The 24,687-nt window shown below is 35.8% G+C and overlaps 1 protein-coding gene across 1 annotated transcript in view; it reads left to right on the top strand.

Moving 5' to 3' along the window:
- Window positions 1-17,885, top strand: part of LOC137621008 (polyhomeotic-like protein 2) — a 48,021-nt gene extending 30,136 nt beyond the window's left edge. The window contains exons 3-15 of the mRNA XM_068351448.1: window positions 2,091-2,264; window positions 4,749-4,931; window positions 5,245-5,350; window positions 6,504-6,643; window positions 6,824-6,968; window positions 7,288-7,505; window positions 7,621-7,913; window positions 10,109-10,656; window positions 11,522-11,662; window positions 12,489-12,656; window positions 13,288-13,420; window positions 13,743-13,986; window positions 16,877-17,885. Coding sequence (XP_068207549.1) covers window positions 2,091-2,264; window positions 4,749-4,931; window positions 5,245-5,350; window positions 6,504-6,643; window positions 6,824-6,968; window positions 7,288-7,505; window positions 7,621-7,913; window positions 10,109-10,656; window positions 11,522-11,662; window positions 12,489-12,656; window positions 13,288-13,420; window positions 13,743-13,986; window positions 16,877-17,080 — 2,697 coding nt within the window. The 3' untranslated portion in view covers window positions 17,081-17,885. The remainder of the gene's footprint in view (window positions 1-2,090; window positions 2,265-4,748; window positions 4,932-5,244; window positions 5,351-6,503; window positions 6,644-6,823; window positions 6,969-7,287; window positions 7,506-7,620; window positions 7,914-10,108; window positions 10,657-11,521; window positions 11,663-12,488; window positions 12,657-13,287; window positions 13,421-13,742; window positions 13,987-16,876) is intronic.
- Window positions 17,886-24,687: the final 6,802 nt, after the last annotated feature.

Genomic DNA, 24,687 nt, shown 5'->3' with positions numbered 1-24,687 from the left:
GCAGTTGCCTCCGCTTCTGTGTATTACGGGGCGTCGTGATGGGTGCAAGTTATTTGCAGTTTGTGCGTTTGTACGGTGCCAGTTCTCGGCTGCTTCACTATATCTACAGCGTCCGTGTTGACATAGGCTACTTACAACTCAAAGAGTTGTAGAAAGAATAATGATGGGAATAACACATAGAGAAAAAAGAGCAACCTGGATACGAAAGGAAACTTAAGTAAAGGATATTCTAACATGTTAGAAAAAGAAATGGACATGGGCAGTTCAAATAATGAGAATGACAGTAGATGGACATTAAGAAAAACAGAATGGGTACTCGAGAGTGCGAAAGAATTCAAGAAAGGAAGAGAAGGCAATGGATTGACAAACTAAGAAAATTTGAGGGAATAGACTGCCATAGAAAGCCCATAAACAGACGTGAGTGAAGGTCATGTCTGTGGCCTTTGTCCTGCAGTGTACTTGTTACGGCTGATGATATATATATATATATATATATATATATATATATATATATATATATATATATATATATATATATATATGTGTGTGTGTGTGTGTGGATATGTTAATTTTGTCATTTGAAAGTTATGAATTAGTTATTTTGAATTTATTTTTTTATATGTTACCATTTTAATTTTATAAAAAGACTTACTGATGATGAGAAGCAGGACATATTAATTTGCTTAATGCAATTACTTCCCACAGACAAGGACATTGTTTTTGGTTTCATCCGTGTCTGTCTGTCAATTCTTCCACCCCCTCAATTTGTGGCTGGTGTAAGTATGGCATCATGAACACTTAAAAGAATTTGATAAGATTTGAGGAATTTATTCTTGAGGCAATTTCCTCTATTTATTATGGTAATTGGATTTCTAATTGTATTGGAAATGAAACTGAGCGATTACTCGAGTCCCATATGTGGATGAGATCATAATGAGAGGTAGATGGAGATGGTTTGGGCATGTGTCACACTCCCCAAGAGAGATTGGATCACCAAACGTTTAGCTAGGCTTCACAAGGCACTAAAAGAGTTGGAAGACCCATGCCTACATGGCTCAGGATTATGAAGCTTGAAGTAGGAGATGACGAATGGAGAAGTATTGATTTAAAAAGAGATGACTGGCAAAATCTAACCGAGTCCCTTTGCGTCAATAGGTGTGGCAGATAATGATGATGATTTGGGTAAATAGGTCAGATGCTATGAGATTTCTATATTGATTTATTAAATTCTTGATAATTACCTTTACTAAATGGGCTCTTTAAAGTCAAAGGTTGGGTCACAGACTTTAAGCTGCTTTGTGTATAGAATCCGCTTCATGAGGTGTACTGTAGGTATGACTTGAGTGTCGTCGTACCTTCTCAGCGTATCTGCGCCTCCTTTTTATCCTTCCAGTTTCTAAATTTCCTTTTAGCTTTCAATCCTTTTCCCCCAGTCTTACTTTTACTCTGAATGGCCTCACTGGCCCCAGCCCTGGGTTACATAGCCCAAATTAATAAATCCGATCTAACATGAATTAGTATTTTCATGTTGATAATTAGTATAGTAAGAATAATTCACTTGGTTTGGAGTATTTTTGTATGGGGAAGAAAATTATAGAAATATTGGAAATATGATTAATTCTTTTGCTGTTCATCAAAAAGGTCATCCATGAAAAATAAAAATTTATCTATACAAATACGTATCCTTCTGTTTAGTGTTTATACAACAATAGCCTACAAGGAATAAACTGCAAATTTAGACTTGCCGTTATCCAGCCCGGGGGCCATCCCTCTTATCACTGGCTAGTTAGTCAAGTTAATTTTCAATGCTGATAGGTAGAAAGATGTGTCCAAGAAGAGACTGTAGATCATGGTTTAATGAAATAAATCAGATATAAATATATCTAGTGATTTTATATGGACACTTATTGCTGAAACATTCTGAAAATTTCCAACATGAGAATACATCATTATGTGAGGATTCTTTATGACTACAGTAGGTGTCGCAAATATTTTGATTAATCACTCAAAAGCAATGGTGTCTTTGTACACAAGAGACAGACTTTATAGGGGACATGGGACTGTGTTAATACTCATCTCTTTCTTTCCAGTTCTACGTGCAAGCATCGCTGGCGTCCGGGATGCAGCCAGCGCCCCCAGCCATCGCCCCGGCCCCCGGCCCTCAGACGAGTACCACCACTGTTTCGGCCTTGCACCAACCCCTTCAGCACCACCTACCCCAAACGATTGCTCATCCAGGGGTCTCACCCTCTCCCATGCCACAGGTGATGATAGGCTGATTAGGAACTTAGTCTCTTACTTTTTGTCTGCCTGCAAATCAAGAGCATTTTGTTGATGCCTCATAACCCTTTTAAGCCCTAACCATTCACGTAATGATTTGGCACTCAAGCCCCTAGCCCCTTTTTTTAACATATTATCCTAGCACAAAACTATACAAGATGAAACTTTACAATATTTTTATTGTATAACTAAATAAATTTCCTTTCCATTTATATATATATATATATATATATATATATATATATATATATATATATATATATATATATATATATATATATATATATATATAATGATACATGTTTGTATGATTTTCATTTACTTTACATAAATAAGAACATAAAGGAAAAGCTGTACTGTAATTAAAGGACACAAATTATGTCCAATGCCTTAATTAAATCATCTTGCAATACATCTTATGGTATCCAAAGTAATGAAGGTGCAGTATTACACATGAGTTGATTGTTGCAACCAGCCTCATACACTTGATCATTAAGGTTTTCAATTGCAAATGCTTGTGCAATTGATCACTGAGTTTAAAGGTTTAAAGGGTTTGTGTAATTGATCACTGGTTTTAAAGGTTTAAAGGGTTTGTGTAATTGATCACTGGTTTTAAAGGTTTAAAGGGCTTGTGTAATTGATCACTGGTTTTAAAGGTTTAAAGGGCTTGTGTAATTGATCACTGATTTTAAAGGTTTAAAGGGCTTGTGTAATTGATCACTGGGTTTATAGGTTTAAAGGGTTTGTGTAATTGATCACTGGTTTTAAAGGTTTAAAGGGTTTGTGTAATTGATCACTGGTTTTAAAGGTTTAAAGGGCTTGTGTAATTGATCACTGGTTTTAAAGGTTTAAAGGGCTTGTGTAATTGATCACTGATTTTAAAGGTTTAAAGGGCTTGTGTAATTGATCACTGGGTTTATAGGTTTAAAGGGCTTGTGTAATTGATCACTGGGATTATAGGTTTAAAGGGTTTATGTAATTGATCACTGGTTTTAAAGGTTTAAAGGGCTTGTGTATTTGATCACTGGGTTTATAGGTTTAAAGGGCTTGTGTAATTGATCACTGGGTTTATAGGTTTAAAGGGCTTGTGTAATTGATCACTGGGTTTATAGGTTTAAAGGGCTTGTGTAATTGATCACTGGGTTTATAGGTTTAAAGGGCTTGTGTAATTGATCACTGGTTTTAAAGGTTTAAAGGGGTTATGTAATTGATCACTGGGTTTATAGGTTTAAAGGGCTTGTGTAATTGATCACTGGGTTTATAGGTTTAAAGGGGTTATGTAATTGATCACTGGGTTTATAGGTTTAAAGGGCTTGTGTAATTGATCACTGGTTTTAAAGGTTTAAAGGTCTTGTGTAATTGATCACTGGTTTTAAAGGTTTAAAGGGCTTGTGTAATTGATCACTGGTTTTAAAGGTTTAAAGGGCTTGTGTAATTGATCACTGGTTTTAAAGGTTTAAAGGGCTTGTGTAATTGATCACTGATTTTAAAGGTTTAAAGGGCTTGTGTAATTGATCACTGGTTTTAAAGGTTTAAAGGGCTTGTGTAATTGATCACTGGTTTTAAAGGTTTAAAGGGCTTGTGTAATTGATCACTGGTTTTAAAGGTTTAAAGGGCTTGTGTAATTGATCACTGGTTTTAAAGGTTTAAAGGGCTTGTGTAATTGATCACTGGTTTTAAAGGTTTAAAGGGCTTGTGTAATTGATCACTGGTTTTAAAGGTTTAAAGGGCTTGTGTAATTGATCACTGATTTTAAAGGTTTAAAGGGCTTGTGTAATTGATCACTGGTTTTAAAGGTTTAAAGGGCTTGTGTAATTGATCACTGGTTTTAAAGGTTTAAAGGGCTTGTGTAATTGATCACTGATTTTAAAGGTTTAAAGGGCTTGTGTAATTGATCACTGGTTTTAAAGGTTTAAAGGGCTTGTGTAATTGATCACTGGTTTTAAAGGTTTAAAGGGCTTGTGTAATTGATCACTGATTTTAAAGGTTTAAAGGGCTTGTGTAATTGATCACTGGGGTTTGCGATTTAATTTTTTTCCAAAACAAGGCCTAGGAATATTTATTTTGATGATACACTATGAACTTGTAAAATTTTTAATTTCTATGATTAAAAAAAATAACATTTCATGTTTATTTTAATTAAAAGGTAAACATTTTAAGGGTACTTTAATTTAGAATTTAATTTTCCATGTTTACTACAATTTGAAAATTAACATTTCACATTTACTATAATTTGAAAATAATAACATTTCATGTTTACTATAATTTAAAGAATAACATTTCATGTATGCTATAATTAAGAAAATAACTTTAACTAAAGAATTGATATTTCATGTTTAATTTAGTTAAAGAATTAACATAGGTTTACCATAATTAAAAAATTTGTATTTCATGTTTACTATAATTTTAAAAATAACGTTTTATGTATACTATGATAAAAAAATTTACTAACTTGCGCATCTTCACAGTTTTCTCCTCAGGTGCAGGTAATTCAAGGAGGAATACCAGGAGGATCTTACCTGCAACAGGTTTACCAGAATGCGCAAGGTCAGCTTATTATGCCCAGTAATTTAACCCTACAACCAGCGCCAGGCATGAATGCTACGCCCATCCAACCAAATACTTTAAATGGATTAAATCAACCCATCCAGGTAAAACGAAATTCTTATTGGTTGAAAATCATAAGTGTTTATTGTGAGACATATTACTATCAGATAAATAAATTCTTGTTTGTATGTTGATTTCCATACATTAAATTTGCTATGCCCATTCAATCAGACTAAATGGATTAAATCAACCCATCCAGGTAAAAATAGATTTCTTTTGGTTGAAAATCATAATTATTTAATAACTTATCAAATTACCTTCTGGGAAATAGACTTCTGTTTATATGTTTATTTACATTTATTAAACAACAAATAAAATCTTGTGGGAGTGATCAACTCAACATGCTTCCTCCCATAGGTAATAGCAGCAGCCACAGGGAAGCCTTTCCAGGGTCAAATAGCTCCTCACATGTTGACGGCAACTGCGGGAAAAACCGGAGTTCTTCAGGCTGGAGGCCAAGGTGGTTAGTCTCGTCAGCAAAACTTGCGCTTTAATTTTTTTTTTTTTTTGAAACCTAGCTAGCCTCATTTACCTCTGCTGTTTCTTTTCTTATACTGCTTAGCTATTTTCCTTCAGCTAGATGTAGCAATTGCTAATTTTCATCTGTAGTTGAAGTTATTTTGATATCTGCTGCTGTTAAAAGCTAATACTGTGCACTCCTCCTGTATTTCCTTTCCATTGTATGCTATGTACAATACTGTATGCTAAATCACATTTTGCATGTAGTACAACGCTTTGCTTTCCATGTACTGTACATGTGACTGTTATTTTCAAATATTATGATGCCTGGAAAGTAGGCATTTGGGCCAAAGCCTTTTATCTTTGTTATATGATTTGCCAATTTCTGCTTAGCATAGGAAAAAAGCATATTTATGTCAAAAATGTAATTTAAAGGAAATTATTTTTAAATCTAATATGGTAATTGATTAATGAACTATGTATACAAGTGGGGTTATGAATGAATGTTGATCTAGTTTGCAAAAGTACTTCTGTCATTCTTAAGAATGAAAATAGCAGTACTTTACAGTAATGTTGTCATTTAAAGTAGTGTTCATCTTTTATTGTTGGCTTTACCTTTGTTTTCAAATAAACTTTTGGATGATAGGGAATTACTTTTATGTATATAGTGTATATTTTAATGATAGAATGAAAACTACAAATTTTTGAGAGGCTTGTAGAAATTATGAGAAAAAGGGCTAACTGCTTTACGAGATATGTAAAGATTCTTTTGTTGCTTATATCATAAGCTGATTTTCCCAATTTGTAAAGATATTTTGAAAAGCATTTCTTATTTTAAAAGTTACTTGAAGTTACAATGGTGATTGGTGTCTTATTTGTTGAGAACCATAGAAGTCTATTGGAGTAATGTGTGTAGTTATGAAACACTAGATATGTGTGCAGTATTAATGAATAAATAATACACATCTTTTGTACTTAACTTTTTGCATTGATAAATATACAACACATATTGTTCAGAAATTATTTGTAATCAATGATAGATTTGTTAAGATTCAACACAATGTCTGTTTAATGTGACCTAGGTTAGGTATTCCAAATGGTCACCTAGGCTGCATTTTTGTCATTACTGTGTAGTAACAGGAAGTAATCTTTTCCAGGATATTCTCCTGCAGCCATACCGACGACTGGAAGTCAGACGTTGGTCATTGGCCAATTACCTGTGGGTGTTATTAGCAGTCAACAACATAATATTCTTCCAGCTCACTCCGGAGCACACAAAACTACCGATATGCAAAAGGTGTGTTTCTTCTGCAATCGTCAAGAGTCATAGCACAGTTTTAAATCTGGCCCTTGATATTTTGTAGCTCATGGTTTGTAATGTACAAAAGACTAAGAAAAAGCTTTTTTTTTCTAAATACAATATTGTATAGTAGCATGGAAAATGAAACTTAAAGAAGGAATTCTTTCTACTCAGCAGGCTATTTCCTGGGCAACCCAAAGTACACTTCATTCGCCAGCACTTTTGGCTCAGAATCAGCCTATATTCATTCGCGGTGGTCAGCCAGGGCAAGAAAATGTCTTCATTTCAAATCCTCAGCCACAGACTATGCATGTTCCAAATTGTGAGTACAATAGTCCCATCTGATTATGGTGTATATAGTTTATAAATTGTATACATTTATTGCTATAATAATTTTACAGTTGAGATTATAAATATTAATGAGACTACAGTTTGTATTTTTGCATATTTTTTTTTATTTGAATACAGGTGTACAGTATATCATATGATCTATCTTTTCTCAGTATGTTATAAAGAAATAACTTTCCTTCTTTACCATTTCCCTTCCAATGAAATATGTGTGGAAACCTTTAATACATTAGTGTTCATTTAAATTTAGGAAATTATTGGTGATAACCATTGAATTCTTTGTGCGACTTCAGCAATGATGTCTCCGCTGCAGTCCATGCAACAAGGACCACAGGCCCCAAAACCTCGGTCAGGGATGGAAATGCCCGCCAACATTCAACCCAAAGCTCCGAATATGCGTCCACCAATACTCCCCTCCAACTCTCCTCAGATTCGTCCAGGTGCCTCAGTGTCAACGCAGACAGCTGGTCAGCAGCTGGCTCCGGGTCTCATGCCTGCACCTAGAGCTCAGGTAAGATTTTTTTCTCTTCCATATTTTGATTTCTAGTTTTAAATTTCTGTAATTGTGCTCATGGAAGTCATATCAAGTTTTTTTTATATTCAAAGATTTTCTGCTTCTTTCTCAGAATAAGTTGAGAGGAAAGAGTGGAAACAACCGCACTTCACCAGCAATTGCTGGGACTCCTCAAATTGCCTCTGCACAAGTAACCCAGAATACAGTGGCTGTTGCTGCCTCTGTTGCAGCGGCTGTAAGTGCCGCGCCTACGGCGGTGGCAGTGAATGCCGGCACTCAAATGATGCAGCAACAAACTGCCATGACTCCTGTGACAGTAACAAACCCTTCAAATGTTGCTTCAAATCAGAATAAAATCTCCCAAGCACCTACCATGCAAGTCATCACCAATATGACCCAAACCAAGTAAGTAAAGTATGGCTGTTAAAGTTGTCATGTGATATTATATATGCTAAGGAATTACTAGTACTATTTACTTGTAATTTACTTGGTTATTTATATAATTTAGTATGATGAAGGTATCTGCAGTCTTTAGTTGAAATTAGTTTTGCAAATACTGTTCAGTAGATTTTGGCGAACTTCATGTAGGACCCAGTGTGGTACATAGTAAATGGTACTAAATATGGTTTACAATATCCTTTCAACCCCAACTATATAGTTTTCTTTTGTTTATTCCTCTTTGTTCCCTTGAGTTACTTCTAACCTGACACACTCAGGTTCTTCTAGTGATCAGATTCATACAAATTAAACTACAGGATTTGTAATTACTGATATGGCAATAAGCTCAGTTTCTGGTTTCTGTATTATAGAGATGAAATCTTAAATGACCATATATTTCGTCAATTGTTTCTTGGGAATTATATGTTTTATATGGGAAAAGGAAGGTAGCAACATTTTTCCATATTATAAACAACTTTGCTCATAACTACATGTGAATGGCGATGGATCTGAAGTTGAGTTCTATCTGTCACTAAAGTTTTAGGGGCGCCAGAATATTATTATTGATATTGTAAGAAAGTAAAATGAAGGTTGCTTTTACTCAAAATTAGGATTTAAAGAAACTTTGAAGAGATACACTAGATGCAATTCCCTAAATAAAAACCTTTAGCTTTAGAACTTTCAAAGATACAGTTCTGTAGATAAAAACTTTCAAAAGATGAATTTCTATTGATGAAAACTTTAAACTTTAGAACTTTGATCAAAGATACAGTCCCCTAGATAAAATCTTTTAAATTGAGAACTTCAAAAAATGAGAACATTAGGAAGGGTAAAACAAATTAATTATTGGAAAAATTTTTATTTAGAAAGAGAAAAATGAATTCTTGATACATCCCTATTGTTAAGGGTGTCTTTTACCTTCAGGTATACCTGCACATATCTGCCTGCAAAGGTTGATGGAAAGTAAGAAGGGTGAGTGGGTTAAGGGCAGTGAGTTGATTGCCTAACTAAATTATATTGAGTCTGTCAACTATTCAATTTAGAACAACCCATTTTTGTAATGCATCTCAGTCTTATGTAGGAGACTTATTATATAAATTAATGCAAATTGTTATTATTATTATTATTATTATTATTATTATTATTATTATTATTATTATCAATGATTGCTATGCTACAACCTAGTAGGGAAAAGCAGGATGCTATAAGCCCAATGGATCCAACAGGGAAAATAGCCCAGTGAGGAAAAGAAACTACAAGAGAAGTAATTAACAGTTAAAACAAAATATTTTAAAAACAGTAAAAACGTTTGAATAAATCTTTCACATATAAGCTATAAAAACTTAAAAAACAAGATGAAGATAAATATAATAGTATGATGTCCCCTAATGAACCCTCAAGCAAGAGAACTACCCCAAGACAGTGGAAGACCATAGTACAGAGACTATGGCACTGTTCAAGACTAGAGAACATTGGTTTGATTTTGGAATGTCTTCCTAGAACAGCTGGTTACCATAGCTAGAGAGTCTCGTCTACCCTTACCAAGAGGAAAATAGCCACTGAACAATTACAGTGCAGTTGTTAACCCCTTGAGAGAAGAAGAATTGTTTGGTAATTTCAGTGTTGTCCGGTGTATGAGAGAGGATAATATGTAGAGAATAGACCGAACTATTCGGTGTACAGTATATGTAGGCAAAAAGAAAATGAGCTGTAACCAAAGAGGTGAATCCAATGTAGTACTGTCTGACCAGTCAAATGACCGGAGTTAATACTTTTAAAAGTTCCGTTGTTGGGGTCCCTCAGTTGGATGCATTTACATCCACTCCGGGGCTTCAGGCATGTGTGGACCCCTCACCTGACAGGAGAGAAAGTAAAGGAAAAAATAATAATGGGTCTATCTACTGGGATACTGGAACAAAATCTGAATATACAAGTTAATATTTTACTTGTTTAAATGTCACTGTATTAGTGTTTGTGGAATTTATTTGATCACCTGTTTTGGAGCCAAATGGTTCTTGGTGATGACTCAAGGTTTGTTAGTTTCATTATGCTATATAATATTTTGAAAACTATTATTATGGTTTAGTAACTGTCTATTAAAATATTTTACTTTCTTGGTTTTTCGTGTCATCAGTTTACTCATTTTAATTTTCAATTGTCAGACCTGGTGGTCCAATGGCTCCACCAACAGCACCTCTTCCTCCAGCGGGCCAGCCGCCTCCAAGTCTACCGCAACTAGTACGTGCTCCAGCACCGAAAACGCAACAAACTACTGTTACCACCATTCCTCAAGTCAGTATGGCCCCAAACCCTCCAACGCTAATACCAAGCTCATCTCTACAAGCACAGAATCAGGTACAACCTATTACTTCCCAAGCTCCAACATCATCTCCCCCAGTTCTTGCTACAACAACAATGCCGCCGCCGCAGATGACGGCAGTTACGTCAATTTCAGCTCCCCTTCAGCCCCCTTCTCTTGCGCCAGCAATAGCAACTGTTGCTGCAACACCAAATATGATCCAACCTAAACAAGAACCTAAGCAAGAAACGCCAAAAAAGATGACTCCCGTAGCACCAATAAATGCCCCAGTAGTTGCTCCTGTGTCTGCTGCTGTGACACCTATCAGTCAGTCACAGCAACAGGCTCAACAAAATCCTTCGACACCTGCAACGTTAAATGGGACTCCACCTTCCAGCGAGAGTGGTGAAGGTTAGTATTCCAGATGGTTTATTTTAAACTCTGAACTACAAATTGGCAAAGCCTCAGTTTATCTTGATAAATTTTCTTTCATATATTGCTTCATTATTTATTCTTTATATTAGCTTAGGTTAGTAACACTCCTACCTTCCAAATGATTGAAGAATTTCATTAGTCCTCTTAACATAAGAGTCTTGAACGAATATCCTGTTATAGAAGGATAAGGTTAAGACCTGGTTAATTCTACCTGCAAGAGATTGAACATATGCATTTGTGGCAAAATGTACATCTCACTTCAGCAGTTCCTGTTTAAGGCAGTTATGTTAAGCCCTGGAAGATGAACCCAAAATTCTTATTGACCCACCAAAAATTAATTGTTAATACAATAGAATATATGATGGAGTCAAACCTCAATGGAATGACAACAAATGTATTCCACATTTTGGTAGAAAATAGCCAGCCTTTTACAGCTATTTTTGTAAATGAAGTTTAATAACTTGTGTAACTAATAAATGTGACATCCCTCAATGAACTTGGTGTCCAAAGCTAATTTCATGGCCTTGAAAAATATAAATTGCGTCACTTTAAATATTTAAATTGCTAAAAGACTACAGAATATGGTGTTCATTGATTGAGATGTAGATCAGCCTACACTCCATGGGCAGTTGTATCCTACCCCTATCATATATTACTTTTGGGAATTAAGAATTTAGTTTTGGATGTTTAATTCTCTATACTTTTTGCTGTATGTAGTCAGCGTATAATTTCATGCATTTCTAGTTAAATTTTAATGAGAGTAATATACTGCAACTTAGTAACGTATTCCTTAGAATGTATATTAGAAAACTACAGTTCATTGTTCCACATTTTTTAACAGTGAGTGACAAGCCTCTTCAGCCCACCCTAAACGGAACTGCCCACCCTGTTGCACCTCAGCTTACAGCAACTGGGCCTCCAAAGGCCATGGTGAAACCACAAGTTCTTACTCATGTTATTGAAGGCTTCGTAATCCATGAGGGTAAGTAATAATTCATGCTGTGCAAGAGATTTTCTTTATTCGTTACTGATGTATTGTCAGTATCATATCCTTTTTGCTAGATTGACACTGATTTATTGGATGTTATTGGGACTTTGCACTCCTTTTCAATTTCTTCTTTAACCTCTTTATTTTTTCTTTAACATCTGTCTTTTCATCTTTTTTTAACCTTTGTCAAAAAATATATGATCCAAGGGAAATTACTGTAATATCCAAGAACTTTGTCGAAAATTATATATTGTAATAATTTTTTATAGGATTTTGATATTTAAATTCATTCACCTTTCAAGAGCTTCAAATTTTATTAATGAAAAAAATTAACCTGGGATCTGTTTTGTTATGTTAAACTAAAGTGTATGTGAACTACCATAGGTTTGCAACCAGTTCTAACCCCCTTTTCATTACGTTTCTTTTTGGTTGTAGGTAGTGTTCTACTAGTTCATAATAGAAGAATAGAAATAGTCAGTATTGCCTTTCAGTATCGTAATCTTACCTCTTTATCTATTAATTTTCCAATTGTTTTATTTATATTAGACTGGATAGATTTTAACTATATCCCTCTTTATCGTGTATGTTGAGTGTTGCATCGTTTCAGGTGATGAAATGAATACTTTTCTTTGGGGGTTCCTGTGAGTGTTCTCACTCATGTTATCTGTCAAGTAATTTTTGTCTTTTCGACTATTATTAGAATTAGGCATCATTTTCAAGTCAAGTGGAAGATATATTATTTTTTAGCATTATAGGTTCTGTTTCTATTCATCATCTATTGGGATGTGTTTTTCTCTAACTCATAATTTGATCCCCACAGCTTCTGAACCGTTCCCTGTCAGGAGCTCGTCCTTATTAACAGAGATTCCCAAACCAAGACCACCCAACTACAGCAACACAATCCCTGTGGCAGCTGTCACTTCTTCTGCACAGTCACCAATTGGAGGACAAGCAGAAAAGGAAAATCTACCTGATGATGAGGCTAATAGTAAGTGTTTCTCATCAATGTGGTGTTGAAGATATTTAGGAAACACTGTTAACAAGTTTATAAATGATGAGCAACACAATTGTCGATGAAGCTTTCTTTAGATTCCCCTACTAGCCCTTGATATTTTTCATTGGGTGATTGTACTTGACTCCATGGTTCTTTGTCCTTTTTGGCAAACCTTCCATTGTTTTGATTGTCCTCTGTTTTCCTGTATAATTGTCTTGATGGAATGTTTGGATTTTCTTCAGCGTGATTCCTTGAAATGCACCATAGCCGTCTTATATTTTCTTTCCTCTTCATACAACTATTGCATTACCAGTCCTCAAAGTGTCTCTCTGCAACTTTATAGTTATTTGATATATACTGTAGTACTGTACTGTATATAAATTATGGATAATTCTCACTTGTGAAATGTCAAAATAATGTGTTTTAATAAGTATTTTGGGTGATGTCATGGTCAATGTAATATTTACCTGTATTCTTTTGATATTCAGTAGTAAAGTACAGGGTTACAAGTTTTTTTTTTTAGATGTGTAAATTTAGGTATCGTCCCTTCACAACGCCTTTGAACTTTTAAGGAGAATTCTCACATCCATAATAATATTGTTAATGTTGGGGTCATCATTTCCAGGGAAGAAATCTAATGATCTGACTTCTACTTCACCCAAAGGAGATACAGCTAAATGTGAATTCTGTGGAAAGACTGATTTGCGCTCGAAATTCAAGAGATCCAAGAGATTCTGCAGCACTTCCTGTGCCAAAAGGTGCGTATCCTCTGTTATGAGTTATTTATAACTATATAGTTGAAAGTTGTCATACTGGTGAAATATTTGAGTGCTATTTATAGTATTGTTTACAACCCTTTACAGTTAACTTTGTTTTAGCAAATTTGACAGATATCTGGTCAATGGTTTACATGATGTACAGGTTATTGAACAGTTTAATGTGTACAAATTGTAGTGTATGCCAACTGTAATGTGTATTCGCACATAATTGAATACATGCAGTTGTTGTGAATTTACGTTTACTTGAGACTTTAAATCAGCGAGCCATGGGAAGTTTTTAATGTTATCTTTACTCCCCCAGGTACAATGTTGGTTGCTCAAAAAGAATAGGCCTTTTCAGGAACCCAGACGAGCCTCCTAGTAAACGGTTACGTGAAGATGGAACTTTTGAAGAGGTAGAAACAGCTCTAAATGCTGAGCCAGCAGAACCCCAGGAAACAGAGAGCCTCAAAATGGAAACCGATGAAATGACTGAGGAGGAAGAGGGTTTATGTACACCCGAGTCTCCTACCAAGTCTCAAAGAGTGGATATTTTGAAATGGACGGTCAGTTTTTCTATCTATTATAAAGTTTTACTTAGGTAGTTATTGTGTCATATTATTGAATTTTTAATTCAATTCCACCTTTGGTTCCAAAGCCTGGTCAAATTTCTGATTTTGATGGCCACTGAGTGATCACCTCTTCCTAGCTAGTTAGCCTACACACCTTATTATGCTGTACACTTTTATTTATGCACATCCTTATTGCTAAAGAGTAGTGTACAGTTATTTAGAAACTTATATAATATCTTATTGGATAATATAAAATGGAAACTATACATACAGTAAGGTAGGAAGTTGTCCAAGACACCAGCTACCCATTGAGATACTACTGCTTGAGAGTTACTGGCTCCTTTGATTGGCTGGATAGTACTACATTGTATCCCTCTCTGGTTATGGCTCATTTTTCCTTCACCTATACCTACACCAAATAGTCTGGCCTATTCTTTACATATTCACCTGTTAACACATGACAACACTAAGCGAACCAAACCCTTCTTCTTCACTCAAGAGGTTAACTACTGCCCTGTAATTGTTCAGTGGCTACTTTCCTCCTGGAAAGGGGAGAAGAGACTCTTTAGAAAGAGTCTCTATGATAAGCAGCTCTTCTAGGAGAAGGACACTCCAAATCAAACCATTGTTCTCTAGTCTTGGGCAATGCTATAGTCTCTGTACCATGGTCTTCCGCTGTCATGGGTTCGAGTTCTCTTGCTTGAAAATACACTCAGGCACTCTATTCTAACTGTTTTCTTCACTGGGCTATTTTTCCTGTTGTAACCCCCCGGTCTTATAGTATTCTGCTTTTCCAACTGGGGTTGTAGCTTAGCTATTAATGGTGATGATGATAATAGTAATAATAATAATAATACTGTGGTGTCTCTTCAGTCAACTTGTTACTGAGTAGAATTGCACTGAATTGGTGTAGTATGTTAATAATTTTTATATATCATCATCTTTTATAGGCACTGGTATTGGTTCCACTATCTGACACACATACATACAATATTGCAACTGGTTTTTATACAGTATATACCCTTTTTTTTATTAATTTTCTTTTTTTATATTTATAAAATGAGATCAAATTATCTTATCATTATTGAATAAGAGTTTTCAACTTTGTTTTGGCTTTGTGTTACTGCATAACAAATTTATGTCAAAGACAACAGACCCAGTTTAATCATCTACCTTAATGTATTAAAATATTTTCAATATGTTGAACATTAGGATTAATCTTTATTTTTTAATGTTATATTCAACATCGTTGTTTTTCTTAAAGTTTTGACACTAAAAATGGCTACGGAGAACACATACTGATGGGTTCAAAGCACACCCTACTCTCATTTGTTTTTTTGCATCCTTGAAGCTTTTCTCTCAAACTGATAGCAAGTTGACTAAATGACTGGATGCATATTTCACACAAAAAATAGTTCACATTTATAGGTCAAACAATTTACCTCCTACAGAGACCATAACAGTGGTATCAATAGTTTATATGTCAACTCTATTTAAAGAAAAGTTAGTGCTTAGTTTCAAGGGAAACTTTACGACGATAGGGAAACATAATGCCCTCCTCACACTTACATCTAACCTTTTAGGAATACATAGAAGTTATTATTATTATTTCTGATAATATTATTATTATTAGTATCATTATTATAAGCTGAGCTATAACCCTAGTTGGAAAAGCCAGCTGCTGTAAGCTCCAACATGGAAAAATAGCCCAGTGTACCTGTCACCCTGATCTCATCCACATATGGCTCTCGAGTAATTTCTCATATAGTTTCATTTCTAATCATGTCCTGCCATTTATCTCCCAATCAGTTCTCATATCTACTAAATCTGTTGGATATTGTTTCATTGTCATACCATGACTCATGTCCATACTGTAACACAAATCTCACTAAACTGATGTATAGCCTCAATTTTTTTATGTAATTTAAGGCAATTTGATTTCCAAATTTTACTTAGCGTAGAAATTGTCTGATTTGCTTTTTTCAATCTTTCACTAAACTCCAATTCTAATAACCCTGTATTGAAGATCATAGCTCCTAAATACTTGAATGATTTTACTTCATTAATCCTTTCTCCTTCCACTGATGTTTCATCTTCCATTGCATATATATTGTTCTCATCATCTCTGTCTTTCTTCTATTGTATTTATCTTGAGCCCAACCTCATGTGATATTTCATGCATTCTTGTAAGCAAGCATTGCAAATCCTGTGGTGTTCTGCTAATTATAATAGCCTATTCTGAATTTTTTATTTAAGCCTACTTAATGTCTAAATCGATTCTTGTTGTTCGTCCTGTTTTGCGTTAACCTCTTAATGTTTCATTTTTTTTATATAATGTGCAATACAATATTGCATCAACCATTACATCAAGAATAAACGTATGTAAAAAATTTCTTCAAGCTTAGTTGTGGGAGAACTCAAAAGAATTATGAGAGATATTGTTAATGGCAGTTAAGTACTTTTTTTAAGTTTATTTAAGAGAATAGACTTATGCAAATGCAATTCCTACAATCTGGCAGTCTGAAGTCCCAATGATATATGATATAAAGAAAAAGAAAATTCTTAACTAGTATCCATAATTTTATCTGTATTAAAAGATGTCCCTGACCATCTAATTCCAGAAAATTTATGGTTTTCCTGTATAATTACTGAAATCTAAGTTGAAATATTATAGTCGATGAATTCATATTTATTATACAGGTGAGATGTTTACTGTGCAACTAAAACACCTGAAAGTGTTATTTTAAGAATTATATTCTAAAGTATTTCAAATGCCATTACCATATGTAACATAAGAAGAATTCAGTTAGGTGAAACTTTTTGTCTTGTAAAATTTAGTTTTATCTTTCTTCACCCTAATATGACTAGCTTTTCTTCCTCACAGGTGAAAGATGTCGTGGATTTCATCCAGAACCTTCCAGGTTGCAAGGAATATGCAGAAGACTTTGCACTTCAGGAGATAGATGGACAAGCACTGATGCTACTGAAAGCTGATCATTTAATGTCTGCCATGTCGATGAAGCTTGGCCCAGCTCTGAAAATTTGCGCCAAAATTGAATCGATGAGAGGTGATAGAAAAGAGACTTGAATGTGAGATATTCTTGTAGTGTATCGAGCTTGTAATATATTCGACTGAAAAAGACTCCCAGAAAGTAATGTTTTGGTAAGACTAACGCCTAGCCTTACCCGTTGTTATTGAAAATATAGGATGCATTGACTACACGGTAATTTGGGAAATATCCTTCTGGTTAAAGCATTGTAAATAGAATTTTTTTGTATTTGCCAAAACATATGAAGGCTTAATTTACTGCGTAATAAAACACTTGACTGTGACATTCTTCGCACTGCCGTAATAGGTTAAGAAATTTTTTCACTATTTTTAAGTGTTAGACTGAATGTAGAGCTGTTGTTATGTATAGGCGAGTATGGAATATTGCATGCCGGGACACACGAAAGCATGTTGCCGGTTGGAGGTCAATTCACAGTGAGAAATGGTATGTTCTGCCTACATTGATTCCATAGATGAGGTGCTTGTACATGTTCTAGTTATGGATCTCATTAACTTTTAATTATATTCTTACAAACTGTGCAATTATAAAAAAAAGTCATCCTTTGAAATCTACTATGTAGGTTTTGGGATAAATATCGTAATTAGTTTTATGACTGTGCATTGTCCCTGGGATGGAACAAACAGACTGAAAAGGTTGTGTGCAGTCACAAAGAAAGAAATTTTGTTTTGTACTTTATAAGTTTTTGTTATTTGTTCATTTTTGAGAAATTGCCCAAAAAATATTATTAATTTGTTTATAATATACAATAGTATTTAAATTGGTGGCATTAATGTAACATTTTGCAAGATGTTGAGACCTTTGATAAAGTGTGCGATGGTTTAATTGCATTTTTAATACTTTGAAAGTCATTACAAAATGGGTTTGAGAATCAATCGTGAACTTTTGAGTGTTTGATAGCAGAATGTTTTGTATATTAGTTAGCTATTTATGATTGTTGCACTCACTGTAACACTCCATTTTCTTATATACATAAAAACTTAAAAAAGAAAGAACCTTGTTTCAATTAACATACATATACCAAGGCACTTCCCCCAATTTTGGGGGGTAGCCGACATCAACAAATGAAACAAAACAAAAAGGGGACCTCTACTCTCTACGTTCCTCCCAGCCTGACAAGGGACTCAACCGAGTTCAGCTGGTACTGCCAGGGTGCCACAGCCCACCCTCCCCTGTTATCCACCACAGATGAAGCTTCATAATGCTGAATCCCATACTGCTGCTACCTCCGCGGTCATCTAAGACACCGGAGGAAGCAGCAGGGCCTACCTGAAACGTTGTACCAAAAGACAAGGGGTTAACTAATACACTGTAATTGTTCAGTGGCCACTTTGCTCTTTTAGGAGGACAGTAAAAAATCAAACCATTGTTCTCTTAGTCTTGGTTAGTGCCATAATCTCTATACCATGGTCTTCCACTGTCTTGGGTTAGAGTTCTCTTACTTGAGGATACACTCGGGCACACAATTCTATCTAATTTCTCTTCATCTTGGTTTGTTGAAGACTTTATAGGTTATATTGGAAATATTTATTTTAATTAATGTTACTGTTCTTATAATTTTTATTTTTCCTTGTTTCCTTTCTACACTGGGCTATTTTCCCTGAGCTTATAGCATTCTGCTTTTCCAACTAGGGTTGTAGCTTAGCCAGTAATAATATATACATACATATACTAGGGCACTTCCCCCAATTTTGGGGGGTAGCTGACATAAAACAAATGAAACAGAAAAGGGGACCTCTCCTCTACGTTCCTCCCAGCCTGACAAGGGACTCAACCGAGTTCAGCTGGTACTGCTAGGGGTGCCACAGCCCACCCTTCCCCGTTATCCACTACAGATGAAGCTTCATAACGCTAAAGCCCCTACTGCTGCTACCTCCGCGGTCTTCCAAGGCACCGGAGGAAGCAGCAGAATAATAATAATGATAATAATAATAATAATGATAGTAATAATAATAATAGTAAGTTACTCTTATGTGAGTTATGAAGTCTTGTGAGATTAGCAAACGCCCATGAAATTGGAAGTGATTTATTTTTCTCCTGTCTGTTCATACTTTCTGAATCAAGATATTGCACCCTGGCATGTCTGCCACTTGCTATGCGATTTCTCGCTCATGTGATTGTCCTTTCCAAAATAGAGTACTTTAAAGATTTATTCAATATCTAGAAATGTCAGCTTCTGTGTTCATTATGTGTGAGCAGTCCATACAAATACAGTCCTTTATATTATACATACATACCAAGGCACTTCCCCCAATTTTGGGGGGTAGCTGACATCAAACAAATGAAACAAAAAGGGGACCTTTCCTCTCTACGTTCCTCCCAGCCTGACAAGGGACTCAACAGAGTTCAGCTGGTACTGCTAGGGTGCCACAGCCCACCCTCCCCCATTATCTACCACATATGAAGCTTCATAACGCTGAATCCCCTACTGCTGCTACCTCCGCGGTCATCCAAGGCACCAGAGGAAGCAGCAGGGCCTACCGGAACTGCGTCACAATCGCTCGCCATTCATTCCTATTTCTAGCACGCTCTCTTGCCTCTCTTACATCTATCCTCCTATCACCCAGAGCTTTCTTCACTCCATCCATCCACCCAAACCTTGGCCTTCCTCTTGTACTTCTCCCATCAACTCTTGCATTCGTCACCTTCTTTAGCAGACAGCCATTTTCCATTCTCTCAACATGGCCAAACCACCTCAACACATTCAAATCCACTCTAGCTGCTAACTCATTTCTTACACCCGTTCTCACCGTCACTACTTCGTTCCTAACCCTATCTACTCGAGATACACCAGCCATACTCCTTAGACACTTCATCTCAAACACATTCAATTTCTGTCTCCATTACTTTCATTCCCCACAACTCCAATCCATACATCACAGTTGGTACAATCACTTTCTCATACAGAACTTTCTTTACATTCATGTCCAACCCTCTATTTTTTACTACTACCTTAACTGCCCCCAACACTTTGTATCCTTCATTCACTCTCTGACGTACATCTGCTTCCACTCCACCATTTGCTGCAACAACAGACCCCAAGTACTTAAACTGATCCACCTCTTCAAGTAACTCTCCATTCAACATGACATTCAACCTCGCACCACCCTCCCTTCTCTTACATTTCATAACCTTACTCTTACCCACATTAACTCTCAACTTCTTTCTCTCACACCCCCTTCCAAATTCTGTCACTAGTCGGACAAGCTTCTCTTCCGCGTCTGCAACCAGTACAGTGTCATCCGCAATAACAACTGATTTATCTCCCATTCATGGTCATTCTCGTCTACCAGTTTCAATCCTCGTCCAAGCACTCAAGCATTCACCTCTCTCACCACTCCATCAACATACAAGTTAAACAACCACGGCAACATCACACATCCCTGTCTCAGCCCCACTCTCACCGGAAACCAATCGCTCACTTCATTTCCTATCTTGACACATGCTTTACTACCTTTGTAGAAACTTTTCACTGCTTGCAACAACCTTCCACTAACTGCATATAACCTCATCACATTCCACATTACTTCCCTATCAACTCTATCATACGCTTTCTCCAGATCCATAAACACAACATGCACCTCCTTACCTTTGGCTAAATATTTCTCGCATATCTGCCTAACTGTAAAAATCTGATTCATACAACCCCTACCTCTTCTAAAACCACCCTGTACTTCTAAGATTGCATTCTCTGTTTTATCCTTAATCATATTAATCAGTACTCTACCATACACTTTTCCCACCACACTCAAACTAATATCCCTTGAATTACAACACTCATGCACATCTCCCTTACCCTTATATAGTGGTACAATACATGCACAAACCCAATCTACTGGTACCATTGACAACACAAAACACATATTAAACAATATCACCAACCATTCAAGTACAGTCTCACCCCCCCCCCCTTCAACATCTCAGCTCTCACACCATCCATACCAGATGTTTTTCCTACTCTCGTTTCATCTAGTGCTCTCCTCACTTCCTCTCTTGTAATCTCTCACTCATTCTCATCTCCCATCACCGGCACCTCAACACCTGCAACAGAAATTATAACTGCCTCCCTATTATCTTCAACATTCAGTAAACTTTCAAAGTATTCCGCCCACCTTTTCCTTGCCTCCTCTCCTTTTAACAACCTTCCATTTCCATCTTTCACTTTCTCTTCAATTCTTGAACCAGCCTTCCTTAATCTCTTCACTTCTTTCCAAAACTTCTTCTTATTCTCTTCATATGAATGACTCAATCCCTGACCCCACCTCAGGTCAGCTGCCCTCTTTGCCTCACTTACCTTGCACTTTACTTCCACATTTTTCTCTATATATCTTTCATACTTCTCTACAATATTACTCTGCAGCCATTCTTCAAAATCCCTCTTTTTCTCTTCCACTTTTACCTTCACTCCTTCATTCCATTCACTGCCCTTCCTCATGCTGATTCCAACAAACTTCTTGCCACACACATCACTTGCAATCCCAACAAATTTTTCTTTTACTAACTTCCACTCCTCTTCTAAATTACCCGTTTCTCTTACTTTCACTTCGTCATATGCCATTGTCAACCTTTCTTAATATTTACTTTTTACCCCGGATTTTATCAGCTCTTCCACCCCCACTAGCTCCCTTTTACATCCACCTACTCTATTCCCCAACTCTTTTGCTACAACTAATTTTCCTTCCACCAAATAAAAAAATGATCAGACATACCGTTAGCCATACCCCTAAACACGTGCACGTCTTTCAATCTTCCAAACATTCTTTTAGTTATCAACACATAATTCATTAACGCCCTTTCTACCACTCTTCCATTTGCCACGCTTACCCATGTATACTTATTTTTATATTTCTTTTTGAAAAAGCTAGAACCTATCACCATCTCTTGCTCAACACACATATCTACCAGTCTCTCACAACTCTCATTTTCACCTGGTACGCCATATTTCCCAATGACACCTTCTACCTCTCCAGCGCCCACTCTAACATTTAAGTCACCCATGACAACTACATAATTCCTTCTGTCCAGTCTTTCTACACACCTGGTTAATTCATTCCAGAACTTTTTCCGCTCTTCTTCACTTTTCTCACAACCTGGACCATATGCACTGACAAAAGCTCAACATTCCCTACCCAACCTAACCCCTACCCACATTAACCTAGATGATATCTCTTTCCATTCCACTACTTTACCTGTCATCCATTCACTCACCAATAAAGACACACCTTCTCTTGCTCTTCCCCTTTCAATCCCAGACACTCTACCAAACATTTCACCAAACATCACTTCACCCTTCCCTTTTATCTTTGTCTCACACAAAGCCATTATATCCATCCTTCTATTCCTAAACATACTTCCAATCTCACATCTTTTACTTCTATCGTACTACATCCACGCACATTCAAACATCCCAAAACTAGAATGTGGGGAGCAGTCACTCTCCCCCCAGCTCCACTTCTTTGATGTCTCACAGGATTATAATACAGTAGAGGGGGTTCCCAGCCTCCTTGTCCCGTCCCTTTTAGTCGCCTCTTACGACTATTTATAGAAGTGGTAAAATAGTTAGAGTGAATGATAGGAAGCCACGGAATCTTGTAAAGTAGTTTAGATGTGTGGAAAGAATTCATAGAAATTGGGTAGTGAAGTGTGTGTAATTAGGAAATACAAAGAGGAAAGGTGAGAGGCAGCCGAGGAATTACTAGGAGACAATTATAGGTGAGAATGTTGATACATATGATACATGTTTGACTAAGCTGAGATCAAAGCGTGTTAACAGGCCGTTGATGCCTGATTGTTCTTTTCATATGTGGTTCTGTATTCACGTGAAGTTTGCTCTGTTTTAAGACACAGCATTTGGTTTCGAATGGGAAGTGTTCGGCTACAAGAGAATCAGTATTACCGGTACAAAAAATTAATTCTAAGTTACCATAATCAAAAGGAATATTATCAAAATATTCATGATTTATAAATTATAATTCCCAGTTTTCTGTTTGTGTTTGACTAACTAAAACATGTTTTTATTCATGATCAGTAATTGCATTTACAGAACTCGACTTCCACATCGAAAGTTTTGGAATATCTCAAACTTGTGGCTGCCCATGTAGTAACGTCCCTGACTGGTGATCGCCAGACTTGGGTTTGAATCCCGCTCAAACTCATTAGTTCCTTTGGACCCTGCAACCTCATCATCCTTGTGAGCTAAGGATGGTTGGTTTGGGGGAGCCTATATGTCAATCTGCTGAGTCATCAGCAGCCATTGCCTGGGCCTCCATGGTCCTAGCTTGGGTGGAGAGACACCTGTCCGCTGATTATATGTATATATGGTCAATCTCTAAGACATTGTCTTACTTTCTAGGGCTATGTCACTATCCTTGCTTTTTTCATTCGTGAGCGGCCTTTAAAAACCTTTAAACCAAAATTTCTTAACGAACTAATACTGAATAAGCATAAAAAAGGATGAACTGTTACAAATCCAAACCTTACCAATCGAAAACTGAACAGGCTTTTTGGAAGAAATATGTAAGTGTGGAGACATGAGAAAAGCAAGATAAATGTCATGAGAATAATGTGAGCATAGGAATCCGCTTATTGAATGTCTGTCACGCCTTCTTTAAACCAGCAAAATGTTGCGTTTTTCTTTTAACTTGTGAGTTTTGTCTCGCTTTGTTCACGTTTGATCCCGTTTGATGCGACAAAAACAAGTGTCCCCATTTTAGTGAAATAGTACTGATATTTTGTTTAATTTTGTCATTTCACTATCTGGTAACTATCGTCTTCTCCGACTGCTACGACACCTAATGAAGTGAATTAAAGGATTATTATAGACTGTAAAGTGCTTAAACTGCAGCCCTTGGCAGCTGCTGATGTCGGCAGAATGAAGGGACGAGAAAGTCACCCAGGTACAATGATAGCATGTGTGTGGCCTATATATATATATATATATATATATATATATATATATATATATATATATATATATATATATATATATATATATATATATGTGTGTGTGTGTGTGTGTGTGTGTGTGTGTGTGTATATATATATATATATATATATATATATATATATATATATATATATATATATATATATATATATACACACACACACACACATATATATATATATATATATATATATATATATATATATATATATATATATATATATATATATATATATATATATATATATATGTGTGTGTGTGTGTGTGTGTGTGTGTGTATATATATATATATATATATATATATATATATATATATATATATATATATATATATATATATATATATATATATATATATAATTGGACAATATCTTCGATTTCTGAACTTAGATATTCAGGGTCTCCTCGACGTATGAGATTTGTGTAAAGTAACAAAAGCATTTGGCTAGAAAACATGCATCTTTACTACACACTGACACCACATCTAAAGACAAAAATATAATTTATGAAATTGATACTAGCCCTTTCTTTAGAGAATGAACTAACGCACTAGGTCTGCAACGGAGGAAGAAATATGAAAACAAAGATTCAAAAACGGATTTTGAGCGAAGCGAAAAATCTATTTTTGGGTGAGATAGCCATGGCGTCCTGATGGAAGGTTCCTGTTTGGTAGCTTCCTTG

Source organism: Palaemon carinicauda, chromosome 27, assembly GCF_036898095.1.
Source record: "Palaemon carinicauda isolate YSFRI2023 chromosome 27, ASM3689809v2, whole genome shotgun sequence".
NCBI classification, from domain to species: Eukaryota; Metazoa; Arthropoda; class Malacostraca; order Decapoda; family Palaemonidae; genus Palaemon; species Palaemon carinicauda.
The sequence above is the reverse complement of the archived record's forward strand: the minus strand, read 5'-3'. Positions and strand labels throughout refer to the sequence as shown.